This window comes from Tamandua tetradactyla, chromosome 1 (genome assembly GCF_023851605.1).
Source record: "Tamandua tetradactyla isolate mTamTet1 chromosome 1, mTamTet1.pri, whole genome shotgun sequence".
Taxonomy (NCBI): domain Eukaryota; kingdom Metazoa; phylum Chordata; class Mammalia; order Pilosa; family Myrmecophagidae; genus Tamandua; species Tamandua tetradactyla.
Window position 1 is genome coordinate 54698937 of NC_135327.1, and position 27529 is coordinate 54726465.

Genomic DNA, 27529 nt, shown 5'->3' on the forward strand with positions numbered 1-27529 from the left:
AGGCACTTCCCTCCAGCCTCTCCAATATACCTTAACTAAAAAGGTGATATCTATATAATGCGTAAGAATAACCTCCAGGATGACCTCTCGACTCTGTTTGAAATCTCTCTCAGCCATTGACACCTAATTTTGTTTCATTTTTCTCTTCCCCCTTTTCGTTGAGAAGGTTTTCTCAATCCCTTGATGCTGAGTCCCAGCTCATTCTAGGAATTCTAAGTCCCACATTGCCAGGAAGGTTTACACCCCTGGGAGTCATGTCCCATGTAGAGAGGGGGAGGACAGTGAGTTTGCTTGCTGTGTTGGCTGAAAGAGAGAGGAGTGGCCCATCGATTTTATTGATTTTCTCAAAGAGCCAACTTTTGGTTTTATTGATCCTTTCTATTGTTCTTTTGTTCTCCCATTCATTTATCTCTGCTTTAATATTTGTTATTTCTCTTCTTCTATTTGCTTGGGGGTCAGTTTGCAGTTCTTTCCTGAGTTCCTCCAGGTATGCTGTTAAGTCCTCGATTTTTGCTCTTTTTTGTTTTTTCATATAAGCATTTAGGGCAATAAAGTTCCCTCTCAGTCAAACTTTGCTGCATCCCATAAGTTCTGATAAGTTGTATTGTCACTTTCATTTATCTCCAGATAGCTATTGATTTCTCTAGCAATTTCTTCTTTGACCCATTGGTTGTTTAAGAGTGTGTTATTTAATCTCCATATATTTGTGAGTGTTCTCATTCTTTGGTAGTTATTGAGTACATCCTATTGTCATTAGAGAAAATGCTTTGAATAATTTCAAAGTTTTCAAATTTATAAAGACCTGTTTTTTGCCCCAACATATGATCTATCCTGGAGAATGTTCCATGAGCACTAGAGAAGATTGTATATCTTTGTGCTTTGGGGTGCAATGACCTATATATGCATGTTAGGTCTAATTCATTTATCAAGTTATTTAATTCCTCTATTTCCTTGTTTATTTTCTGTCTGGTTGTTCTATCTATAGAGAAGAGAGGTGTATTGAAGTCTCCTACTATTATTGTTGAAATATCTATCACTCCCTTCAGTTTTGCCAATGTCTGTCTCATGTACTTTGGAGCTCCTTAACTGGGAGCATAACACTTATGAATGTTACATCTTCTTGGTGAATTGACCCTATAATTAGTATATAGTGTCCTTCTTTGTCTCTTATGATGGCTTTACATTTAAAGTCTATTTTGTCCGATATTAGTATAGCTACTCCTCCTTTCTTCTGGTTACAACTTGCATGGAAAAGCTTTTTCCATCCTTTCACTTTCAATCTATTTGTATTCTTGTGTCTAAGATGAGTCTCTTGTAAGCAGCATATAGCTGGATTTTGTTTCTGAATGCATTCTGCCAATCTGTATCTTTTAACGGGTAAGTTTAGTCCATTAACATTCAAAGTTATTACAGAAAAGCTATTTCTTGAGTCCACCAGCTTATCTTTTTTATTTTATTTGTCAGATCTTATGACAAAGAAAATATATCCTTTTCCCTCTTTCTCTTTGTATTTTTTAAATTACCCTTAGTGGTACTCTTCAATTCTTACTCTCCTCCAGACTTCCCTCTCTGTCTTTTTTTCTTTCAGCCAGTAGAACTCCTTTTAGTATTTCTTGTAGGGCTGGTCTCTTCTTGACAAATTCTTTCAGGACTTCTTTTTCTGTGAAAACTTTAGTCTCTCCCTCAGTTTTGAAGGACAGTTTGGCTGGGTACAGAGTTCTTAGCTGGAAGTCTTTCTCATTCAGAATGTTGAATATATCATACCACTGCTTCTCGCCTCCAGGGTGCCAGTTGAATAGTCTGAACTCAGTCTTATTTGATTTCCCATGTATGTAGTAGAGTGCTTTTTCTTCCCACTTTCAGGATTTTCTGCCTCTCTTCAACATTTGACAGACTGATTAGTATGTGTCTTGGGGGAGGTCTATTTGGATTTATTCTGTTTGGAGTTCATTGGGCTTCTTTGACTTGTGTATTTATGTCCTTTATGAGGGTTGGGAAGTTTTCACCCATTATATCTTCAACTACTCTTCCTAGCCTTTTAATCCTCTCTTTTCCTTCTGGGACACCAATGATTCTTATATTTGTGTGCTTTGTTTTGTCCATCATTTCCTTGAGTTCCCATTCAATATTTTCCATCTTTTTTGCCATTTGCTATTTTGAGTCTGTGAAGTCAATTATCCTGTCCTCTATATCACTTATTCTTTCTTCTGTCTCTTCAAATCTGGTGTTGTGTGCCTCTAGTATGTTTTTTATTTGGTCAACAGAGTCTTTAGTCTCTGTGATATCTGCTATTTTTCTATTTATTCTTTCAAATTCCTCTTTGTGCTCTTCCACTGTCTTTTGATCTCCTTTAAGTCATTTGCTATCCCACATATTTTATTAGGTAGAGTTGTATGAACATCTTTGATTACTTGTTCCAGTGTCTGTGTCTCCTCCAGTGTTTTAATTTGGTCATTAGGCAGGGTTATATCTGTCTGCATTGTGATACGCTTAGTGATGTTCTGCTGACTTTGTGGCATGTAAATATCTTGAGCACTTTACTTTGGGAGTTGATTTCTTTCAGTAGTCTAAGACTTCGTGTTTGTGGGATGGTCGTACAGCAGGGGGCAGGGTATAGAGTGGGGCACTCGGTACGGTGATTTGTTTCAGGGCAGGTATAGGTGCAGGTTGGGGATGTTACACAGATGCTTGTGAACATGGGCACCTAGAGGCTAGGGAGGATGTAGCTATGTGTGCACCATTCTGGGGGCTGTAACCCTGGTGTGTACTGGTCTAAGGCATGTGGCCCTTTGGGTGCATGCATAAAGCTGTGGCAGCAGGTCAGCGTTAAGTCTTCATGGATTGGGGGCAGATGTGACCCAGCTGTGCAGGTCAGTACTTTCTCAGAGCTGGGAAATGTGGCCGAGGGCCATGCATGTGCATGGTTCTAGGATTGCTGTAAAGTGCAGTTCCCAGATCTGAATCCCAGTTCCCAACATGATTGGGGGCCCAAGCACATGTGTGGGCCTGGGAGTGCTATAAATGGATGCACAGAGCTCAGGTGAGACAGAGTAAGGCTGTGCAACACTATGGGCTGAGGGCAGGGTTGTGGTCAGGGGAAGCCTAGGTATGGAGGTTAGCGCCCACAGCCTTTATGCCACAGCCACAGCCTACAGGGAACTGGGAGGTAATGCTCAGGAGGGGTGCAGGAGATGTGGGCAGGCTGCATCTGGGGTGGGGGTGTGGGGCAGGTACGTGCACTGGGAGCTGGCGGGGTGGGGGTGCCTGGAATGTGGGAAATGGGAGTAGATGATGGGGTTCGGGTGTGTGGAGTGCAGTTACAGGGTTGTACTGGTGAGGGTAGTGCACCCAAGGAATGCGGCCTGGCTTACTTTCTAGTCCCAGGCTCCTATCTATGCACTCCTGTGGGCTCCACGCCTCCACTCCAGGTTCCAGCTTTCTGCCTCTCAGTTCCCTAGCCTCTGCAATCTGGGCTGCTGCATGTGGTGCAGAAGGCTCTCCCAACTCAGCTGCACTCCTGAATCACCACCTCAGTTGCCTGCCTGTCCCTTCTCTAACCTCTCAGTGGAGCGGGGCTAATCTTGAGGTACTCTATTCAGCCATCTTCCCAGGAGTTCAAGAATGTTTCTAAGACAGGTTATGTAGGAATTAAATTTTCCAAGTCCTCTCATGTCTGAAAATATCTTGCTTGATAGTCTGCCTGGGTATGTAATGTTGATTTGTGTTCCTTTGTTGATGACTTGTTTTTCCTTTCTAAAAGCTTTTGTAATTTTCTGTTTTTCCATAGTGATCTTATATTCCACAATGCTGCACTTTGTGGCTATTCTTTATTTGACTGGCTGGGTATTTAGTAGACCCATTAAACTGGAGATTCATGTTTCTCCTTTCTGACATATTTCCTTATATTATTTCTGTGTTAACTTATTGCACTCTGCTTTTATTTATTAGAGTAGGTGTAAGTTTACAGATCATTTACTTGTGAACAAGAAAGGAGCACAGTCCAACCTCCCAGGGATGAGATGCAAATACCCACTCTTTTCCAGAGATGACCTCCCACTTTTATTCATCTGTTTGTCTGTTTATTAAACACCCTTTATCAAACGTTAACTATGTTTCAGGTTCTGTGCTTGATGCTTTACAAACCCTTTCTCATTTCAGCCTCACAACATCATATAAGGTAGATCTTATTACCCTCGTTGCAGAAGCAGAAACTAAAGCTCAGACAATGAAACTAAAACTCTAAGCCCCAGAGCTATTAAGTGTGTGTGCCAGCAGTTAACTCAGTCCTCGGTCTCCAAATCCTTAACCACCGTTATAGAGTCACTGCCAGGTTTAGGAATACAGGACATGGTCCCCAAACCCTACCTAGTTTGAAAACTCTGGGTTACAAGAATATACACTCATCTGTGCATGGTATCCCCTCTTCTGCTCATTAGAAGGTCGCTACTTACTCCAGGACCCCAACCCTCCTTATCCTCCTTCTTGGTGAATTTCTAAAGGGTTTGCTTCTCTTCTCTTCTTTCTCTTTCTCCTCCTTCTCCTTGTTTTAAATAATTTTAGACTTACAGAAAAGTTGCAAAAATAGCACACAGAGAACCCCTCACCCAGATTCCCCTACTGTTAACATTTTTCATAATCACAGTACAATTATGGAAACAAGGAAATTAGTATTGATCCAATGTCATTAACTAATCCATCACTCCCACTCACATTTCACCAGCCTTCCCACTGATGTTTCTGTTCCAGGGTCCAGTCCAGGATCCCACACTGCATTTAATCTCCTTTGATCTGTGACTGTTCCACCAACTTTCTTTGTCTTCCATGACCTTGATATTTTTTAAGCGTATTAGCGATTTATTGTGTAGAGTGTCTCTGAACTTTGTCTGATGTTTTCTTATGATTAAATTGAAGTTATGTGTCTTGGGCAGGAACACTACAAAAGCAATGTTATACCTTCTCAGTGCATCAGATCCAGAGGTACGTGATGTCGATATGCATTATCACCAATGATGTTGATCTTCATGGTTTGGTTAAGGTGATATCTGCCACTTTCTTTTTACCATTCTAATATTACTAATTCTCCTTTGCAATTAATAAATACCTTGCATGGAGACACTTTGAGACTCTACAAATATCCTGTTTCCCATCACACTTTTACTCGCTAATTTTAACATCTTGACAACGAATGATTCTTGCCTGCAATAATTCTTACTGTGGTAGTTTCTAAACGGTGATTTTGATTTTTTTTCCTATTTCTATCTGTTGTGGGATGAATTGTGGCTCCCAAAAGATGTGTGGAATACCTAACTCCTGGAACCTGTAAATGTGAACTTATTTGGAAATAGGATCCCTGCAGAGGTAATGAAATTGAGACAAGGTCATACTAGATACTAAAAGCAATGACTGGTGTCCATATAAGAAGATGGAGATTTGGACACAGAGACATCAAGGAGGACAAGGTCATGTAGAGATGGAGACAGAGATTGAAGTTAATGCTACTACAAGCCTGGGAATGCCAAGGATTACCAGCAACCCCAGATGCTTCCACCAGAAGACAGAAGGAAGTATTCTTCCCTGGAGCCTTCATAGAGACCATGGCCCTGCCAACACCTTCATCTTGAAATTCTATCCTCCAGAACTATGAGAGAATAAGTTTCTGTTGTTTTGAGTGTCCCAGTTTGTGGCAATTTGTTATAGCATCCCTAGGAAACTGATACTTACTAATTGGAATTCTACTCAAAGGAAAATCTAGTGCTTCTCCACCATTGATTTGTTTATTCCAATTTTTGTTTATTTTAGCATGAATTAATGACTATTTATTGCATTCTATGGGTTATAATCTGCGTTCATTATTTATTTTGCTGCTCCAATTATCCTAGGTTTGTTCCTTAGAAGTGCCTTCCAGTTGTCCCCTCTGTCCTTTCCACATGGCCCCAATGTTTTAAGAGCATTTCTTTGCTTTCTGGTACCACAAAATGTTCCAGATTCCTCTTGTATTCTTCTGCTCCAGTTCTAGAGTCAATCATTCCTCCAAACAGGGCATGTTCTTTGCAAGGCAAATGGCTGAGGATTAGTAAGTAAACCAAACCACGCATGCCCATTGATTCTACTTGCATCACACCTCCTCGTTGGCCAGAGCGAGTGGTAAGAGCAAACCCAAAGTCAAGGCGCAGAGAAGCTGTCAAGTCACATGGCAATTATAATTTAGGGAGGACTTAAGGAATTGGGGAACAGTTTCCCACACTCCCTTACTTCAAGGTCTTTAAGACACACTCAACTCTTTACTGGACTACAAGAATTATAAACCTGTATCCTTGCTCTTAGGAAATGCACATAGAAGCAGTCAGCGTTCAAGGAGCATGATGTATTCAACCTACTCTCAAATGTTTATAAAATAGCCAGCTAGCTAGATAGATAGGGAGGGAGGGAGAAAAATGTGGCAAAATGTTAAGAGTTGGTGGATGTAAGCATCTGGATCGCGGAGGGTCTATTGGAGTTCTCTGTATGTATGGGGTTGGTATTATTTTTGCAACTGTACTGCAAACTTGAAATTATTTCAAAATAACTTTTTTAAGTATAAATCTGAGTCTCCCCATTCAAATCACCAGCACTGGCAACTGCACCCATATTCCAAACCTAGTAGACAGGTAGAAATAAAGGCAGCACAAACACCCATAATAACTATAATAATTTATTTCTATAAATCATGATAAATATTTTAAGCACATACTATACATGTATCAGGTAAACATTCTCTCACTCTTTCAGTTATCCTCATGAACATGCTATTATATGAATTTTACTATTAATTTCATTTCAATAACTGCTTATACCAGCTTTGGTTTGAAGTAAAGAGACAGATTACTTTTTCAGCCCCAATGATGGGATTCTCAGTCAATTTGGATCTCAGGCTGCAGCGAGTGAACCTCCCTTGGCAAAGCAATAATTCTTCAGTCTCTGTTCACCAGCCGGTTGGTTCTGGTCTGGATACATCCTCTCTTTCAAGATATTTCTGAAAGAGTTAAGAAGCCATCTGTCAATATAAGCCAATATTCTGAATATTACCACCATTTCCCCCCAATACTTCAGCCTCACTCCATTTGTGACCGGTATCTTAAAGAACAGCTTGAGCCAATAGTTTGCCAGCACACAGCAAGAGTCCCCAGCTTTGCAGCCTGCGACATTTATGCCTTCATTGTCCAAAGCTCACCTGTTCCACTTGACATACACTACTTTTAGCATGACTTGCAGCACTAAAATTCTGTGTCAGTCATGTCTTTAGTTACAAATAACAGGTCCTCCATGGCTAGTACAAACAGAAAAATAATTAAGCAAATAATAATCAGAACTATTGGAACAGTGGGCAAAGAGACGTGTAGCTAAGCAGTAAAAAACAATGTCTTGCTGAGAATTAACATCAAGGGATTGAGAGAACCTTCTAGACCAAAAGGGGGAAGAGTAAAACGAGGCAAAGTGTCAATGGCTGAGAGATTCCAAACAGAGTTGAGAGGTTATCCTGGAGGTTATTCTTACGCATTAAGTAGATATCACCTTGTTGTTTAAGTTGTAGTGGAGAGGCTGGAGGGAATTGCCTGAAAATGTAGTGCTGTATTCCAGTAGCCATGTTTCTTGACGATGATTGAACAATGATATAACTTTCACAATGAGACTCTGAATGTGAAAACCATAACTCTGATGCTCCTTTTAGCTACTATATCAATAGAAGAGTAGAACATATAGAATAAAAATAGATAATAGGGGGAACAAATGTTAAAATAAATTCAGTTTGAAATAGTGGTAAACAAAAGCGAGGGGTAAGGGGTATGGTATGTATAGTTTTTTTTCTCTATTATCATTTTCTTTTTCTGTTGTCTTTTTATCTCTTTTTCTAAATCAATGCAAATGTACTAAGAAATGATGAATATGCAACTATGTGATGATATTAAGAATTACTGATTATATATGTAGAATGGAATGATTTCTAAATGTTTTGTTAATCTTTTTAATTAATAAAAAGTTAAAAAAAAAAAATGTCTTCCAGCTTCTCCACTGATAGATTGGTGAGCTTTCTATACCTCATCTGTAAAATATAGAAAATAGTAGTTACCTTAAGAGGTTATTGTTAGAATTCAATGAATTGATACGCATACCATGCTTAGATTGTGTTCAGTACATTGTAAGCACTCAATAAATATCTGTCAATATATTATATTAGAATATCTAAGGACAGGGCAATTTGAAGCCCTCTCATCACCATAACCACTTCAGCGGCTCTCTAGTATTAGAGAGCCAATTGTTTTTCTTTACCCTAAGTCAATGTTTTCTCCCACACAAACTCAAATTACCAGAAAGCTAAATCTCTGAATAAGTGTTTTAATTTTCGATAGAAATTTATAACAGTACTTTTGTTATAGCTGTGATTTTGTAAATTAAAAAATCTCTCATTTTTGTAAAAATAATGCCTGCTCTTTGTAAAGAATTAAGCAATACCAAAATAATGCAAAGAAGAAATAAAAATCTCCCCTATAAAAAGTCATCATCATTAACATTAGTTGACCTTTATATCAGATCTTTCTATGCAGGGATCCAGGCACCAAAAAAAAAAAAAAAAGAGAGAGAAAGGAATGAACACCAGATAGATAGACTTTTTATAATAATTGAGCTGTGTTGTAATGAGATTTTTTTATTAGAGAATTTGAAGGATTACAGAAAAATCATGCATAATACATCATTCCCATATAACCCGTTATTAACACCTTGCACGAATATGGTACATTTGTTACAATTAAAGAACATTTTTATAATTGTACTATTAACCACAGTCCATAGTTTATGTTAGGTTGACATTAGGACTCACTGCATTGTATCACCTTATAGATTCCATTTTAATGTAGGCCAGCATAGATAAAGAGCCCTATGGTTGGGTGTTGTTTACCTAAATAAAACCTAAAATTTCCCCTTTTAACCACTTTCAAATACACATTCCAGTGCTGTTAATTACGTTCGTAATGTTGTACCACCATCACCATCATCCATCTAATATTTTTATGCTTAGTTGTTTTTTTTTTTAAGTTGATCTGCATTTTTATTATTGCCACTATGCACTGGCAATTCTAAACAATGTCACTGATAAAATAGTTCTCCCTGGGGAAAAAAAATCTTCTGTCGGCCTAAGTTCTAAACAATCGCTGGGGTCACTGATATGAAAGCATCAAACCAGCACATGTTTATTCCGTACCCTTTAGTAAACATTGTGCTCTATATGGAAGTTAATTGAGAGAGCTCCCAGTTGTGCAGTCAACCCCCCAACCCATTCCCCCCACCCCACACACAAACAGGGGACAAGCGTTCCTTTCAAAGCTAAGATTATCACAGTTTAGAATTGCTCCAGTTACATTCAAGGGCATCTCCAACCCCTGTGATGGTACATATTTTTGTGTTTAAACAGAAGATTGATACAGCACAATGATTTTAGAGACAAAGAAACTGAACTTGAGACATCTCATTTCTGTCATTCCATACGTGAGCACATACTATTTGCGTTTAACATTTAAAACAGTGAGACAGAGTTACGCTTAGTTTAAAACAAAAAATTATGGAAAACATCCAACATGCTAAAAATATAATCGTATTGATTCTCCATGCATCCATTATCAAATAGTGTTTCTAAATAAAACATATTGAAAGTATTTTTTTTTAAGTGGCTTAAATAATGCCACAGGCCTAGCATGACGAGGGAAGAGCCACTGCAGCATCCGAACTTGACTTAACTCACACTAGCCAGCACTGACTTCACGTCTGCATTAGGATTTTGGCCTTGCAACCTCTAGGGAGGCACTGCCACTGCCATTTCCACCACTATTGTCAGTCACCTTTGCCACCACCCTAAGAGGAAAGATGGAGGCTCCAAGCACAGCCCTGTCTCTGCACCTAACTTGCTTCCAAACTAAAGTCATGCCTGGGTGCATCTGAAGACAGAGTCTCAGTCAAAGCCTGTGCCCTCGCTGCAATGGAGGATGGGAATTTGAGTTCTGATTTGTACACCAGGATATTAAGATGGGATTTCCACCAATACAGAGCAGTCTTTTGAAGGATAGTGGGCAGATTATGACTAACGTCCACCACAATCACCAAGATACCCTGCAAAACGCAGAATATGTATAGAATGCTCCTGCTTGCATAAAAGGCAAAGAGAATTAGTCTTCATGCATAGAATATTCTGGAAGGTTGCGAGGGAACTGGTCATGGTTATGTCTGGGACTTTGCATTATTATTCAGTATTATCTCTGGAACTTTCAGGGGAAGGTGGAAGACTTACTTTTCACCATTTGATTAAGATGAAAGGGAAGAAAGGAGTGGGTGGGGTAGGGGTCAGGGTGGAGGTGGGGCTCAGCATTCTCATTCCTCTCGCTCTCTAAGTAGATTCTAGGGAAAACCTCCCATCTCCTTGCTTGCCTCCTGCCCCTTCTTCATCCAGAGCCTGCAGATACAAGAGGACACACCCTTTCCACCCCCGCAAAGAGGAAATTTTAGAACTTGCCTGGACAGAGAAAGTACTCATTAGGCATCCAGCTGGAAAGGAGGGCATAGCTAGAATAGGCCCATTCTGCCTCTAAGCTCTGAACAGAAAAATATGTTCTCTACTCATGTGTGCACAGTTTGCATGTCCCAAGGATGCAAAGAAAAGAGAAAATGCATGTTAGGTGCCTGTTGCCATCTCTTATGGCTGGATTTTTCACATGTCTATGAGCTGAAGACTTCGAGAAATTTGTGTTGGGAAACACCATTATGCATTTCATCTACTAAATCATCAATCAAGAAAATATCCTGCCTCTTTTCTTCCTCTTGCAGTTTTCTCATTCTACCTAAATTTCATATATAAAACTTAGAAACTTTGAAGGTTCATCTAGCAGACGTGAAAATGCACTAGAAAGTCACTTGTGTTTAAAGCAGCTGAGATAGTCAAAGTCCTCACCCCTCTCATTTATTCCCGTTTGTGTTCAATGGATAAGTAATAAGGCTGCATCTCTCATCCACTATCATCTACTCATACCCACCATAATGCAGATGTGACTGACTTATCTTGTCAAGGCGCTAATTTGCAGGTCAGTTTATCAGTGTAAGGGGAACTGAAAAGAGTCATTGTTTCAATAGCCACATCATGAACATGTAAGATTTTGAAGTGGTGCCTCTTTATACTGCACTCTTGAATGGGGGAAATAACTCCATGCTAGGTTAAAACTGCTTTGACGCTTTTTGACAATTGTCTAGAAACTGAAGTTTATCATAGGCAACTAACAAGCTTTTATCCAAAGCTTCAAATTCCAGTTCAAAACTCATCTCCTTTCTGAAGCCTTTTCTCACACTTTCCACACTGTCAGGACGAGGCACTCTCTTCTTTTTTGCCTCAGCATTAGAGTTACAATGTTAAGAGAGCATGTGTCAAGTTCATCTTAGTATTTTCAGTACATATTAGTATCTAGTTCATAGTAACTCAGAGACTGAATGATTGAACAAGCCAATTAAAATCCATTGATTAGCATTTATAGGTTAATTAAATGAGTCAAAGTTTTGAGTCTGCTTTTTTTTTTTAAACTCTGGAATAAACTTTTAGTCTACTTCTAACCCAGGGTCTTGGAGGGCGAGTTGGACCTGTGTCACACGATTGACAATAACCAGGTAGTCAATAAAAGACAAAACTTAAAACCTAGGACACAAAATAGCCCATTTTTTTTCGGATTCAAATCATACAAAGTGCAAAGACAGGCAAAACCCATCTATGCGGTTAGAAGTTGGGTTAGTGGTAACCCTCGGGGGGGGGTGGGGGGGCAGCTGGGTAGGGCCTGGAAGGAGGTAAGGGGGGTGTTAGTCTGCCAAAGCTGCCAGAATTCAACACACCAGAGATGGATAGGCTTTTAATAAAAGAGGATTTATTAAGTTAAAAACTTACAGTTCTTCAGAGGAAAGGTACCTAACTCCCATCTGAGGTTCTCTGTTACTGGGGAAGGCACAAGGCAATGTCTGCTGACCTTATCTTCCGATTTCTGGGTTCCAACAGTTTTCCCCAGGGCGATTCCTTTCTGCATATCCAAACGTCTGGGCTGAGATGCGAGTGTTGAGATGAGGTATGCTGAGCTGCTTGGGCTGTGCTGTGTTGAGCTTACTTCTGACCTCTGCCTTTTAAGCCTCCAGCTAATTTAACTTATTGCGGAAGGCACTTCCCTTAGCTGACTGCAGATGTAATCAGCCACAGATGAGTTTCACATGCTCATGATTCAAGTCCACAGCAACAGAACCAGGCATCATCACCTGGCCAAGATGACACCTGAACCTAACTACCACATGTCCTTCCCTTGTCAACTTGGCAACTATACACATCACGTTAAACCATACCTAAATGGCAAAAATTCTCCTCTGCCTCTGGACCTGTGAAACTCAAAACAAGTTATCTGCTGCCAATATACAAAGGAGGGACAGCCATAGGATACATTTTTCATTTCCATAAGGAGAACTCAGAAGGGACACGGGTCACCAGACACAAACAGCTCTGAAAAACTGCAGGGCAAACGCCACTAGATTTTAAGGTCTGAAAGTCATTTCTCCTCAGGGCTTTAGAAAGTGGCAGTCCCACCCTTTCCAAGGGTCTATGCAGTGGACTTACTCTCTCCAAACACTCAGATGGTTGCAATTTTGGGGGATATTGGGAAGACCACCTTTTTCTCAGCTCTACCCTCTCCAAGCTTCGGGGAAGCACCTGGGATCTCTACCATCTCCAGGGCCCATGCTCAACCCCCCCAAAACAATGGGGTGTCAGCAAGGCTGCCCCCAATTCTCAGCTTATGTGCTTCACCCTCTCCAATGCCTAGGGTGGCACAACTCTTCCTGAACAACAAAGTAGAAGGTCCACCCTCTGCTCCTGGGGCAAACTCGCCCTCTGTACATATTTGGGTGTGTCCGTTCTCCTGGCCTGAGGTTTCTTGGCTTCAAACCCTACCTTCCAAGTTTCTCACTTTGCAAACTCCAACTTGTTTATTTTCTGTCCCCCTTTGTCCAGACTGGAAGTAGTTCTGTTTACAGCAACAGTCTCTTCAAAGCACTCCAGGCCTTCTCCATCAAGCTCCTCACAGCTCCTCCAAAATCTTTCCCTTATCCATCAAAAAAAAAAAAAAACTGTTCCAACATGTCTGGTATGTGCAAACTGCAGCAGCACCCCACTTCTCCGATACCAAATCTGTTTTAGCCTGCCAAACCTGCCTGAGAGCAACACATCAAAGATGGATTGGCTTTTAATAAAAGGGGATTTATTAAGTTAAAAACTTATAGTCTTTCAGGGGAAAGGTAGCTAATGCTCATCTGAGGTTCTCTCTTACACAGGAAGGCACAGGCAATGTCTGCTGGCCTTCTCTTCCGGTTTCTGGGTTCCAACAGCTTTCCCCAAGGCGATTCCTTTCTGCATCTCCAAATGTCTGATCTGAGCTGTGAGTGCTGAGATGAGGTATGCTGAGTTGCTTGGGCTGTGCTGCACTGAGCTCACTTCTGACCTCTCTTTTTTAAGCCTCCAGCAAATTTAACATCACTCATTGCGGAAGGCACTCCCTTTAGCCAACTGCAGATGTAATCATCCATAGATGAGTTTCACATGCTAATGACTCAAGCCCGCAGCAACAGAACTAGGTATCATCACCTGGCCAAGCTGACACCTTAACCTAACTATCACAGGGGGATTCTGAAGACTGGTGATGTCCTGCTTCTTGAGCTGGGTTCTGGTTACACAGATGTGTTCAATTTGTGAAAATTCATCAACTGTATGTTCATAATTTATGCATTTGTCTGTGCTTTAGTTAGTAAGCTGCTGGACTGCAATATACCAGAACTGGAACGGCTTTTTAAAAAGGGGAATTTATTAAGTTGCAAGTTTACTCTTCTAAGGCTATGAAAATGTCCAAAGTAAGGCATCCAGGGAAGATGCCTTGACTCAAGAAAGCCAATGACTCCAGAACACCTCTATCAGCTGGAAAGGCACATGGCAAAGTCTGCTAGCTTTCTCTCCTGGCTTCTTGGTTCATAAGGATTCCCCAGGGGGTATTCTCCTTCTGCATCTCCAAAGATCTCTGGCTGTGTGGCCTTCTTGGCTCTGTTGGTTCTCTCCAAAATGGTTCCTTCTTAAAGGGCTCCAGTAAGCAACCCCACTTTGTAATGGGTGGAGACACATCTCCGTGGGAAACCATCTAATCAAAAGTTACCACCCATAAGTGGGTGGGTCACATCTCCACGGAAACAATAAAAAAGATCCAACCCAGCAATACTGAATGAAGATTAAAGAACTTGGCTTTTCTGGGGTACACAACTGATTCAAGCCAGTACAGTGTATATGGCTATATATATATGTAATATTTCACTTAAAAGTTTAAAATATATTGTAAGACCAGCAAAAAGCTACAACAGTTGAGTTTTTTAGCACCCTACAGATATTTTCAACTAAAATGAGAACATACATTGGTGTGAATAGGGCCATTACTACTTCAAGATCCCACAATCTCGAATGCCATCTGATCTTTAATCTGCCAGGAGCAGAGTCTGCAGAAAGCAAACCTAAAGCACATTCTGCCCAAGACTTTCAAGGACATACTTACTTGGTTCAGGTTAAGTAGGAGATGGAGAGGAACCACATAACAATAGACCCCATCCCCAAACTCCAAGTTAGGAAATTCAGTTTCAAGTTTTAAATTATTTTACTTTAATTATAAGATCCTATATTTGCTGACAGTGCTCAGTGACCTTTTAGAATTAATTCTAAAATAAAGACTGAGCATTGTTGGGAAAAGCCCTCAGCTCTGCCCCATCATCTGGGCTGGGATATCAATCTGCAGAGACTATGGCAGCCTAAGATATCCTCCTTTAGGAAAAGTTTTGGCTTTAGCAGTCAATGATAAACTTGAGATGAAATCCAATTAGGATAGTAAAAGATATCTAAAGGATAGTGAAAACATCTCATGTCAGGAAACAAGACTATTTCTTGTGCTCATGACTTAAAAATTACAGTCTCTAAAAGCAGGTTAATTTTAGAGAAGAAGGCTTCAAAGCTAATATTCAACAATTTGATTTCACAAATCGCTTTTAAAAATCCTTTAGACTTTAAGAATCGCCCCCTTCTAACAAGCTTTATGTACCTGATGTAAATCACTAAAGCCTATTATTACATTACATGGCCTTCTATATAGAATGGAGACAGGCATTCCACCCCTCTACCCATATTAAGATGCAAAGACGTATTATTTCCCAGTCTGTTTTGTTATGCACTGTCTCCTCTGTGCCCAGCCCCTGCCGGCACATAGTAACCGCTCAACAAAACTGTGTCGTTGGAAAGAAGGTCAAGCTGCTCAAGGTCACCCACCCTTCCTGGGTGGCCCAGACCTCCTCGGAAGTGAATATGATAGGGGGGTGGGTGATAGGCTGGGATTGAGTGGTGAGCCTGAGTGAGCCACCGGGTGCGCGGGCCCTCCCGGGTGCCCTCCAGCGAGCGGCCTCTGGGCGCCTCACCCTGGGAGTAGGAGTGACGGGGTTTACTAAACCCTCTTACTCAGAGCTGACTCGCTTCTGTTTTTTCAGCCTACCTGATTGCAGCTCCTCCGGGGCTCTTTAAAGTGGAGACAGCTGTTCTAGCCAGAAGGCGGGAGTGTCCCAACCTGGACGCGCCCCTGCGGCGTGAGTGAGGGGTGTACCGCGAGCGCCCCGAGGTGGCGGGGGCTTAATTCCCCAGGGTCGTCCGGGGCGGGTCTAGGGAACCGGGTCTACTGGAGGCGGCTTAAAAGGGGCGGGATGAGAGGCAGAAAAGGGGCCACAGAGGGTGAGCTCGCCTGCCAGGCTCTCCCCGCCCTCTTGCCGCGTAGCAGCCCTCCGGCCGCCCTCGGCCTTTCACAAATCTGTGGACGGCGCCTCCTCTCCCAGCGAGCGAGACCCAGCAGGCCCGGAGCTGGGCGCGCCCTCGCCTGTCCCTCCGCGCTCTGGCCGAGACCCTGCACCTCGCACCCAGGCCCGAGGATCCCCGGCGTTCGCTACCGCGCGCACTCAGAGGCGCCCTCGCCTGCCGCAGCCCCCGGAGCAGCTGCTCGACCTGGGGTGCTCTGCTTTGCTCTCTAGGGGCGCACGCCCTCCACGTGAACGGCTTTGAGGATAACGCAACAGGCTGGGGGAAAGGAGGTGGGTGCTACTGGGGCGAGGGCTGGAGGTGAGAGTGAAGGTGGGCAGAAGACTTGACCTGAGTGGGAAGAGGCTGTAAGGGGGGGCAGCTGCTGTGTGGTGGGGGTCAACGTTGCATTCTCTTTCCATGTGAGTATCCCATCATTGCAACACCATTTGTTGGATTGAGGGGGCACGGATGGGTGCACAGACCGGAATCGAACCCAGATTTCCCGCATGGCAGGCGAGAATTCTACCAATCAACTACCCCTGCACCCCCGCGGCTGCCTTCTAAGCCCCTGCCCGGTTCCATTCTGCAGCCGCTAACACTTAGATGGCTTTTGAATTAAGAGTCATTTCTTTGGGGAGGTTCACCTTCCCTGGCCCTGAGCCCCTGGCCATGCAAAACAAACTCTCTCCGAGCACTGGCAGGAGCTGTCTTCACTGGGTATTAAGGGCAGATTTCTATTTAGTCATCGTCGTCTCCCGGCCGCCCCAGGTGGCAAAATCAAGCCGAGTGACCCTCCGGCACTGAGCACCCTCAGATCTTAGAGGGTCTGCATCAGGGACGATTTCTCCCACTTTTTTTTCTTTCTTTCTAGCATTTTTTATAAAGGGCGGGTGGCTGTAGACGGTCTGTTTTTGTACCCAGCCAAGTCGCTTCTGCTCCTGTGAAGTTTGCTTCTTGTTTGCTCTCCTTCGATGCGCTTTCCTGCTTGAAGTTTGCTGCTTTCCCCAACAAGTAACAGCTTGCTTGGAGATGAGAAGTTCAGTCAAAAATGAAGGTGCAGAAAGATAGGAAAGGAATGTGGGGAAACCAGATTGTCTAATTTTAGCCTGAATTTTGCTGTAAGAGTATCAGCATCTATTGCCTAAGTTTGTGTGTTTTGATCCCCCAGGGTGGGAAAAGAAGGTCTTGTTTCTGATTGCCCGTGAAGCAAACTGTATTGGGTGACCTTAAAAAGAAAGATTATTGTCATTATGTACAAAACATTTTAAACAACTTAACTTCAAGTCATAGCATTTTTGAAATTGTAAGGAATCTTAAAGTCAAAAAGTTCAATGCCATAATATGAGTTTGAAAGGCGTAATTTTTCTCCTCATTGGGAAAGATTTGAGTTCATAGAAATGCTTATGCACTTAGTAAAGGCCACAGAGAGATGAGTTCATGTGTTTTTAAGAGTTTTATTTCATATCAATGTTGCAGAATTCTTGAGAACATGGGCCAGTATGGTCTTTAAGAGTTTAAAGTTAGAAAGACCTGGATTTCTATCTGGGCTCCACCATCTAACTTGCTGTATGGCCTCAGACAAGTTGCCTAACCTCTCTGAGCCTGAGTTTCCTCATTTCTAAATGGACTTACTGAAAAGATGGAGATAACACAAGGACAGTGGTTAGGGGGCATAGGGCTCTGGTGAGCATGTGATAAATGATAGCAAAAGCTAAAATTTACACAGGGCTGGGGTTGAGACTTGGTGTCATCATTCCATGACACTGCTCTGTGCTCTGGCAGGTTTAGCCATTGCACCACTGGACTCCTTCTGATTATAAAAACATAAGGAGCTATTTCTGCACTCTTGAGTTTGATAAGAACAAATAAAATCAATCCTAAATCATTTCTGATTTGCTGTATATCTATCTAGTGTATTTTTGAGACCCTTACATTTACAAAAGTACATGATTTCAAATGGACACAAAATCAGTATGACACTGGCTGTTTAATTATTGTTTATTATTAAAACTAGTGTCCCTCAAATACTGTATGGTCCCACTGATGTGAACGGACATTCGAGAATAAACTTGAAATATGTCATTGGTAACAGAGTTCAGCAGGGGTTAGAAACAGGGTAAGACAATGGGTAATTGAAGCTGAAGGGATACAGACTGTGCAACAGGACTAGATACAAAAACTCAAAAATGGACAGCACAATAATACCTAATTGTAAAGTAATCATGTTAAAACACTGAATGAAGCTGCATCTGAGCTATAGGGTTTTTTTTGTTTTTGTTTGCTTGTTTGTTTGTTTGTTGTTGTGTTTTTTTATTATTATTACTACTTTTATTTTCTTTATATTAACATTTTATATCTTTTTCTGTTGTGTTGCTAGTTCCTCTAAACCGATGCAAATGTACTAAGAAACAATGATCATGCATCTATGTGATGATGTTAAGAATTACTGAGTGCATATGTAGAACGGTATGATTTCTAAATGTTGTGTTAATTTCTTTTTTTTCTTTCCGTTAATAAAAAAATAAAAAAATTTAAAAAAAATTAAAAAAAAAAACTTGTGTCCCTTAGATGTCCCTGGCTGCATATTGATTCTGCAGTAAGTTGGAGGGAGCTGATTTTTTGCTTGGCTGTTGCATTGCAGGGAACTTGTTAGAGATATATCTCAGTCCCCACCCCAAAGCACATGGAGAATCTGCATCTTAAGCTGCCCAGGAGGTTCTTGTGTACATTCCTATTGAAGAAGCTCTTTCTTAGGAGTTTCACTGCACTAATGTTTCTCAAAAATAGGCCTTATGTAAACATGGATTTCTCATAAGCTGTCTTACATAGAAAAATGGAAAAAATTCCTTATAATCATTTAAATGACTGGGTTTTATTTTAAAACAGGCAGGAGAGGTGGTGGTGTTTGTTTTCTCTAAGAGCTAGCCAACAGCTCAAATTTTTTCTAAATTCTGCCAATTTTGAATCATCGTATTCCTGTTACCTCTGAAGTATTTCAGTTTTGATGCCACATGGTTTCTTTCACTCTAGCCCCTTTGCGGGGGGTGGGGGCACTGTGAGTTTGAAGCTGTCACCTCCATGCAAACTTTGAAGACTGGGCTTTGTATGTCTGTCTCTTCTGCTAAAAATGTATCCAAAAACTTAATTGTTGCATTTACTTATCAACTCTTATATGGTATAAAACAGCACCAAGTTCCTCAGCCACTTAAGCCCTGAAACTCAGAGATGTATCAGTCTCTCCAAAAGCATTAACCAGTTGCATCTCCCAACCGCATAATGTTGTCACCACTCTCCACGTGAAGTTAGAACCACCATTGCCCAAATATCCCTAAAGATTGGGAGAAGGATCAAAGGAGAAGGAGGAGTTGTAATAGAGAAGATAGGATTTAACAAATGAGCATGAGTATTTGAATCATTATATTGATACATTTTTTTTAAGTCTTCAGTGACTTAGAGCTAAAAGGAAATACTTGACACTGTGGAACTGTAACCCATATCAGACATTGAAATTTGTTCTATAACTACTTGTTAAAATGTACTTCGAAATTTATTGCTTTTTTGTATATTATGTTATATTTCACAATAAGAAATATTTTTAAAAAGCACCAAGATAAATCAAATGTATGGCAATAATTTTCATGACCTGTGTCTTTATATGCATTTAGGGTAAAATTATATATTATATTACTGGCTTTATATTATACTATATTACTGAAACATATTATTTTGCTCTATTTTTACTTTTGGAGTTTTCGTACCAGAAGATGTGATATTTATGACAGGAATGTAATAAAACACGTATGTATACATATGTATATATTTAGTTATTTAATAGAAATAAGGGTTTTATCAAATCCATTTTTTAAATCAACCTTAATCAGGTATAACTGACATACAATAAAATGCATGAAACTATAATTTAAAATCCTCCTTTTACTGTGTACAAAGTATACCTCAATAAAGTTGATTTAAAAGAAAAAGTATCATCAAGGATTGCCATGGTTTGTGTATATTGCTAGAATAGTTCAAAGAAGGTTGGCAGGGCGGGCCACGGTGGCTTAGCAGGCAGAGTTCTCACCTGCCACACAGGAGACCCGGGTTCGTTTTCCAGTGCTTGCCCATGCAGAAAAAAAAAAAGGTCGACAAAAGTCAGTAGAGGAGAAATGAAGATTGAGGCATTGACACAGAAAATAAATAGCTAATTGGCCCTGGGGTAGGGAGGTGAATGGAAAGATAAAGTACTCAAATTTAGATGGTTTGAGACCATTCTTATAAGATGTTTTGTCTTTAAAGGTAAGATGCTAAAGTCAATGCCTGGGTTGCTAGGATCTCTGCAGAGGTTTTGAAGAGGAAAATGAATGAAGAACGTGAAAAAAAAAAAGTTCTGCTCTGCTGGGTCTTAATGGAAGGTTTCCTGTTTCCTTCCTTGCTTTCCAACCCATGCCTGTCATTTTATTCGGCAGACACCACACTTACCATAATGCTGTCGTCCAGCGACTTTGCAGCTGCTTCCTGGGAGCTTGTGGTCCAGGTTGACTGTCCCCATGAAGAGGAGCAGAAGGATGTGACGCTGAGGGTGGCTGGAGACCTGCACGTTGGGGGGCTGATGCTCAAGTTAGTAGAACAGATCAGTAAGTTATTCTTTCTTGATGATTTCTCTGTGTTTGAAAATCCCCTGTTGGTTGTCCTAGATATCCCTAGAAATGGAGAAATCCACATTGTGGCCAAGCCTCACTTATAGCCAAGAGGTAGTCTTGCCAATTTTCCCTTTCCCTCCGAAAGTGTGCGTGTGTGTAATCCTATAATCATTTATAACTTGCCAAGTTTTACCTCCTAATTCATCTGGTCATCCATTTGTAATGGCTAGACAGCAAGTCCCCCAGGAAGAAGAGAAGAAAGAAGAGGCCCTACAGATGCCTCAGACTGAATCCAGTCGTCTTTGTAAAGCTCACCAGTGCATGTGATGCCATGTGTCCACAAGAACTGGTGACGTCTAGGAGGACATTAGGTGGCCTGGCATTAGTTTACTGTCAATTATCTGTTAATGCTTCTGATGGCTCCGTGGCAAAGTCCGTTTAGTGCTGATATGTCTTTTACCATTTGCTGCTCTCCTACCTGAAAAGGAGAGAGAAGCCCTTTGGGTCAGATTCTTCTCATTGGGAGTCAACATGTTTTCAAGCTAGAATTTAATAATGTTCTATTTTCTTTGTATTTATTTTTATCTTCTATTTAAGACGGTGGATGCTGTATTTTCACTGAACACTGATAAGATAAAGTTTCGCTTAAGTCTTCATTGAAATACAGAAAAGTGCACTTAAATATACCCAGTTGAAGGAATTTTCACAAAGTCATGGAACCACCACTCAAGTCAAGAAATAGACAATTATCAGGCCCCCCGCCCAGATCCCACACCTGACCCACTCTGGTCACTACCCCACTAAGGGTTATTGCTTGCTTTGGTTCTTGAACTTTATGTAAGTAGAATTATAGAAGTATACTCTTACACCTCTGCTTTCTTTTGCTCAGTATTGCTTGTGAGATTTAGCCCTATCATTGCGTTTAGTGTTAGGTTGTTTACTCTCATTGCTATATATTTCATTGTATGAAGATGCCACAGTTTATTTATCCCTTTACCATGGACATTTGGATTGCCTCCATCTGTGGACCCTCCAGGGAGGGCTGCTCTACCACTTGTCTTAGTGAGCATATGATTGCATTTCTATGGGGCACATTTCTAGGAGCAGAATTGCTGGACCAAGAGTTTTGTTTTGTTTTATTATTATTATTAACTAGAGAAGTTGTGAATTTACAGAGCAAACATACATAAAATACAGGATTCCCATATACCACTCTGTTGTTAACACCTTGCGCTGGTGTGGTACATTTATTACAATCGATGAAAGCACATTTTGCAATTGTACCATGAACTATAGTCCATGGTTTAACTAGGAGTCACTTTTCGTGTACTCCAAGGTGGTATACTAATTTACACTTCTACTAAATAGCATACATGGGAAAATTTTTCTAATTAAAGGAGAGAGAAAAAATTTAAAGAAAACATTACAAGTCAATAAAAATACTGGAGGTTCTTAATTAGCAAAATGAAACTCAGATGAATAAGGTTTAGAAGAGCTTTTATCAAAGGAGCTCTGTGGGAGCTCTGTGGTAGGCAGTAGCTTTGTGAACTGTACCAGCTGCCTCTCATCAGTTGGCCTCATTTTATTAACTGTTAACTGAAAAGGTTGAACTAAAAACTGCTTCCCTGCCCTTTGAGCTCTGTGGTTCTGTTTCTTTGTTTCACCCTGTACCCCCTTTTATTCTCCTGGGGTCAGCTTCAGGCTGTGAAATCATCCTCTTCTATCCTGCTTGTTTTCATTTCTCAGCTGCTGAATTGAATACCAAAAAAATGGCTCGCCGACAGCTGTTTATTGGCTCACAGTTTCAGAGGTTGACTTCCTCCACCCTTGGGATCTTCTGGCTGGCAGGCAATCTTTGGGATTCCTTGGCCTTTCCATCATGTAGCAATGTGCATGGTTGATAGCATCCCAAACCACCTGTCCTGAGAAAGATAATTTTTTGTAAGCAAGAATCAGCCCACATGCATAGGAAAAAAAATGTGCCTGCAAGCATTTGGACAATTCCGGCTCTTTTTTAGACTACCTATTCCGGCATGAAAGGAAGCTGTAAGCCTCCAGGTAGTGGGTGAAGTATACCACATCCTGTATCCACGGCCCAGTAATTCTTTCATGAATTACTTGTCCAGGAACTTGGCACTTCAGTTCGGCTCAACAAAGGGCCCTGAAGTTCATTGTCTTTATGAGGCTTGATTTGTTTACAGTGATGCCTGTGTGAATAGACACATTGTGTGGCACATTTTTTGCTTCTGAAGATATTTTCTAGCTGCCACAGGACACGTTCTTTAAAACAGTTCCAGAACTAAAAAAAAAAAAATAGTTCCAGAACAGTTCATTGCTTCTGCTGTTTTTAAAGGATTCCAGGGGAGTGGTATTGATTTCAAGGAGGCAAAGCTAGCTAAGAAAGTAGGATAGAGCTGTCAGCTTGCTAAATTACGAAGTTGGCAAAGAAGAATCTACAGCATTGGTAGGAGAGCAGGTCCTTTGCACATGGCTTAGATCAGCTTTGTATTGTCCCTGCAGATCAGCATCTTTATTCTCTACTTCACCAGGGAGACCATTTCTAGCAGTAAATCCACTAAACAGATAATGTTCAGTAGCATTTTGCAGCTCCTTAGTAGATGTGCAGTATCTTCCCTTCCGTCCGCTCTCCTCGGCCCCTGCCAGGGCCAAAGTTCAGAGACACCCATAAACAAGGTATAGAGAATTACTAAAGACAAGCGGGAGTTAGGGGTCCCCTATAATAATGTGCCATGGAGGGCACTTTCTGGGGTGCCACTGTGGTAGTTAGGTTCAGATGTCAACTTGTCCAGGTGAAGGTGCCTAGTTCTTTTGCTGTGAACATGAGTCAATGGCATATGAAGGTCATCTGTCGCTGATTACACCTGCAGTTGGCTAGGAGGTGTGCCTGCTGCAATAAATGATGTTTGATTTAATTGACTGGTGCTTAAATGAGAGAGCTCAGTGTAGCACAGCCCAAGCAGCTCAGCATACCTCATCTCGGCACTTGCAGCTCAGCCCAGGCCTTTGAAGCTGCAGAAAGGAACCACCCCGGGGAAAGTTGTTGGAATCCAGAGGCCTGGAGAGAAGGCAGGCAGAGATCACCTTGTGCCTTCCATGTAAGAAAGCGCCTCATTTGAAAGCCTTTCCTCTGAAGAACTATACATTTTTAACTAAATAAATGTCCTTTTATTAAAAGCCAATCCGTCTCTCTTATATTGCACGAGCCACTAACTTTCTGTTTCTTAATGTGGATGAGGATTGCACAGGTGTTTGCTTTCTGATTATTTGTTAAACTGTACAAATAACTTTTGTGTACTTTTCCTTATAAGTGTAATATTTCACAACAAAAAATTTCAACTGAAAAAAATCTGCCTTGTGTGTAAGATGATAGAATTATGCTATAGTTATAGAAACTCTGCCTGTTCACGGTGACTAGAAATATCCTGCCTTTTTTAATTGAAGTTGCTAGCTGGGGTTCCTTAGGCAAATTACTTAACTTCCTTGACCCTCAATTTCCTCTGTGTAGGATGAAGGTAAAATTGTCTTTAGGGTGTTGTTGAAAATCCAGTAAGTAATCAGTAAGAGAATCCCTTCTCCCTCCCTCTCTCAGCTTTGCAGTCAGGTTCTATCCTCCCACCCCACTATTGGCAGAGTCTGAGAGCAGCTGGCAAAATGGTAATGGGGTTTGCAGAGTTCCAGCCCCAACATCATGGAGCAGAGGACAGAATGATGGGTTTGAGTGGAGAGAGTATAGCCTCCTCTTCCTAATAAGGAAAGCAACAGAGAAATGTAATTCATATTTTGTTCTCATATAATGAAAAAGAGATGTGGGTTCAATCATAAGTGTCAGGAATGGGAATTTAACCACCAGTGGGATAGAAAAGTACAGACAGACTCTGTTTTCCTCCAGTCTACTAGCTCCCTCTTAAAGGACTTGGATGACCCCAACTTAACAGGCAGGTCTTGAAGCCAAGTGAAGCAGGCTGCATCCCATCCCTTGGAGACTCTGGACCCTTGTCTAGTGGATGGCCATGTTCTCTGAGCAGATTGGTGAGGCAGCTGGGTGGGTAGAGTCTGTCGTGAGCTGGGCAGGGACTCGTTCTCTGTGGCCTAGTCCTTCCTCATCAGTGTTTCTCTGGCCTAGGGCAGAAGTCCTGGCAATGGGGGCCTCAATAATTCGCCTTCATAATTTATTTTTGTTACAAGAAGCCTATGTCAAGAAAACCAGCAGATTTATCTGCTTCTAACCGATTTCATAGAAGATGTCTCCTCTCTTTCTGCCTTTGTTCACCTCTCCTCCTCCTTCCCTTTCTAATAGTACCCATCGTCAAGTATTGATTGAACGACCACAAGGTATGCAATGCTGTATTACCATGTGGTGAGAACTGAAGTCTTGGCAAGATCCGTGGAGTTAAACCAAAAATCCTACTAGGAAGACAAGAGTAATTTGGGGTAAAGCAGGCAGAGACATTTAATAAGCAAACAGAGTTGATGTTGACATATGTCTCTGACCCATTCAGAAAAACCAGCCTTCACTGTGGACTGAAATAGTCAAAGTCTTCTTGGAGAAGATGAACCTGAATTAAATATAGGTGGGACTGAGGTGAGAATGTTCCAAGCAGGGATGATTAACTTAAGTTAAAACATAAAGGGAGTGTGGGCCACAGTGGCTCAGCAGGCAGAGTTCTCGCCTGTCATGCCAGAGACCTGGGTTCGATTCCTGGTGTCTGCCCATGTAAAAAAAAAAAAGTGAAACATAAAGAGAGAAACAAGTGTATCATACTTGGGAACATCCATATGGCTGGGTCGGGGTGGCATCCAGGGTAGCGAGGGGAGGGCTCGGGCAGTAAGATTGAATCATATTACAGATGCCCTTGAAAACCACTTGTTGCTGAAGCAGTAGGAGCCACTAATTAGGCCGTTAAAGAAATGTTACAACCATGGCATCCAAGAGAGAGACTAATGAACAATCAGCTCAGCAACCTTTGTTGTAATCGAGATATGAACCCATATGCACCTGGATGTGGAACTGGCTGTGAGAATAATGAAAAATAGGTATGGAAAAGGTGTCCAATGGAAGTATGTGGCATCTGAGATTGGAGAGGACAACAGTCAACCTTGACATCAATATAAGAAAGAAGAGAAAGATATTGACTTCAACTTGATGAAGGGGAAAGAGTCAACTTTGCCAACCTTGATGGAGAGGAAGATTCGATGTTGATGGTAACATTGCGGGAGGGAAAATAGTCAGCTTTGATTCCAATGTAGATACTCTGGAAACTGGGAATATGGCAGCACTGATAAAAGAGTTGGGTTTAACTGTGAAGAATCATTGTCAGTTTTACAGTACTTCTGTTGGGAACTATTGATATTCCCTTCGGATCCAATGGTGTAAGGATGCATTTCGATGAGAGAATAATCATTGCTAAACAAAGTCAAATTCTTCTGGCCTCCCCAGAAAGGACCCTGGCGCTAAGGGGGTCCAGAACGTTAACATTTCATCATGAACCAATTTTGTGTGTGTGTGTGTTTCCGTCCCTTCCGAGGTTTTTAGATGTAAATGATGATAAGGTTCAGTCACTGTTTTCTACCTGCTCCCACCTTAGAGACTTTGGAGAGAAGCAAGAATTATTGAGCACTGGATCATAAAAGGAAATGGGGAAATAAAAATCAGTTATTTGTTTTGGTTTTTACATACAGAGAAATTGATCTTGGAGTGCCTGGATCCTTGATGCCAGCCTATCCTCTCATTTTACTTCATTGTGTTTTCCACTTCTGCAGACATATCCCAAGACTGGTCAGACTTTGCACTTTGGTGGGAACAAAAGCATTGCTGGCTTTTAAAAACCCATTGGACCCTGGACAAATGTGGAGTCCAGGCAGATGCCAAGCTTCTCTTCACCCCTCAGCATAAAATGCTTCGCCTTCGACTGCCAAACCTGAAGACAGTGAGATTGCGAGTCAGCTTCTCGGCTGTGGTTTTTAAAGCTGTTGGCGATATCTGTAAAACCCTGAGTGAGTATCCTGAGGCCCCTCCTTGGCCAAGGACCCCTGTGCTTCCCCCTTAGCAAAGGAGGACAGGAAAATGATATGTGCTTTCTGCCTACCTCAAGCGGTTAACTTTAGAAAACATTTTCTTTATCAGGAAATGACGCATACCCTTCAATTCCAGTTCTTGTCACTTTCATCATTTAAGTGGAGTTAACCCCAAGAGAACATTGTTAAAATAAATCAGATTCATTTTCACAAAGCTTAAAACTATTTTAAATGAGATTTGTAAATGGAAAAGATAAACCCATTAAGACTATCCCCCCAAATTTCATTTCTTCAAGTCTATGATCATTATTTACTTAAGATAAACAAGAGTTCCATTATTTCATTCATCATGATAGAGGTGATATGTCTTTACTGTATTTGAGGAAATACTGTTGCAATGTCTCCATTTCTTCACTAACAACTGGTGCAGGTAAATAACTCTGTCCACAAAAATTATTTGTAGAGTTTAAAGAGAAAAGTATACTCTCTTATAGATTGAAATCTGATTCTTATGGATTGGTGTTCCATATATATAACAGTCAGTAGGAACAACATCATCCGTGCCATTTCTTCTCGGTGGGGACTTCCCTAAAAGGAACAGAACTTTGCTCCATGGAGGCGTTCAAAATATGACAATATATGAGTGAGTTATGTATCTTCCCCATTCAGCTATAAGATGTCTCATCTATTTATTCAACAACTATTTATTGAGCACCTACTGTGTACCAAGCATTGAGTAGAGTACTAGGGATACATTAATGATAAAGATAGCCAAAAATCCCTGTCTTCCTGGAGCTTACATTCTAGCAGGCAGAGACAGGCAAAAACAATAAATAAGAAAATAATACAGTTATGTATTCATTACTACAATCAATATGAGAGCATTCTCAGTTCTCTGAGGGGAAAAAAAAGGAAGGAAAGAATAAAGGACATTAAAAGGTGTTAA

The 27529-nt window shown here is 41.2% G+C and overlaps 1 protein-coding gene across 4 annotated transcripts in view; it reads left to right on the forward strand.

Annotated features, from left to right (window-relative positions):
• FERMT1 (FERM domain containing kindlin 1) overlaps positions 1 to 27529 on the forward strand; it is a 144933-nt gene that overhangs the window by 69555 nt on the left and 47849 nt on the right. Inside the window, exons 1-3 of one of the 4 annotated variants that reach the window (XM_077115913.1) lie at positions 15674 to 16200; positions 20374 to 20541; positions 26329 to 26562. In XM_077115913.1, coding sequence (XP_076972028.1) covers positions 20391 to 20541; positions 26329 to 26562 — 385 coding nt within the window. In that variant the 5' untranslated portion in view covers positions 15674 to 16200; positions 20374 to 20390. Of the gene's footprint in view, positions 1 to 15672; positions 16201 to 20373; positions 20542 to 26328; positions 26563 to 27529 lie in introns of those variants that run through there. The other 3 variants (XM_077115920.1, XM_077115928.1, XM_077115936.1) reach the window with 3 other exon arrangements.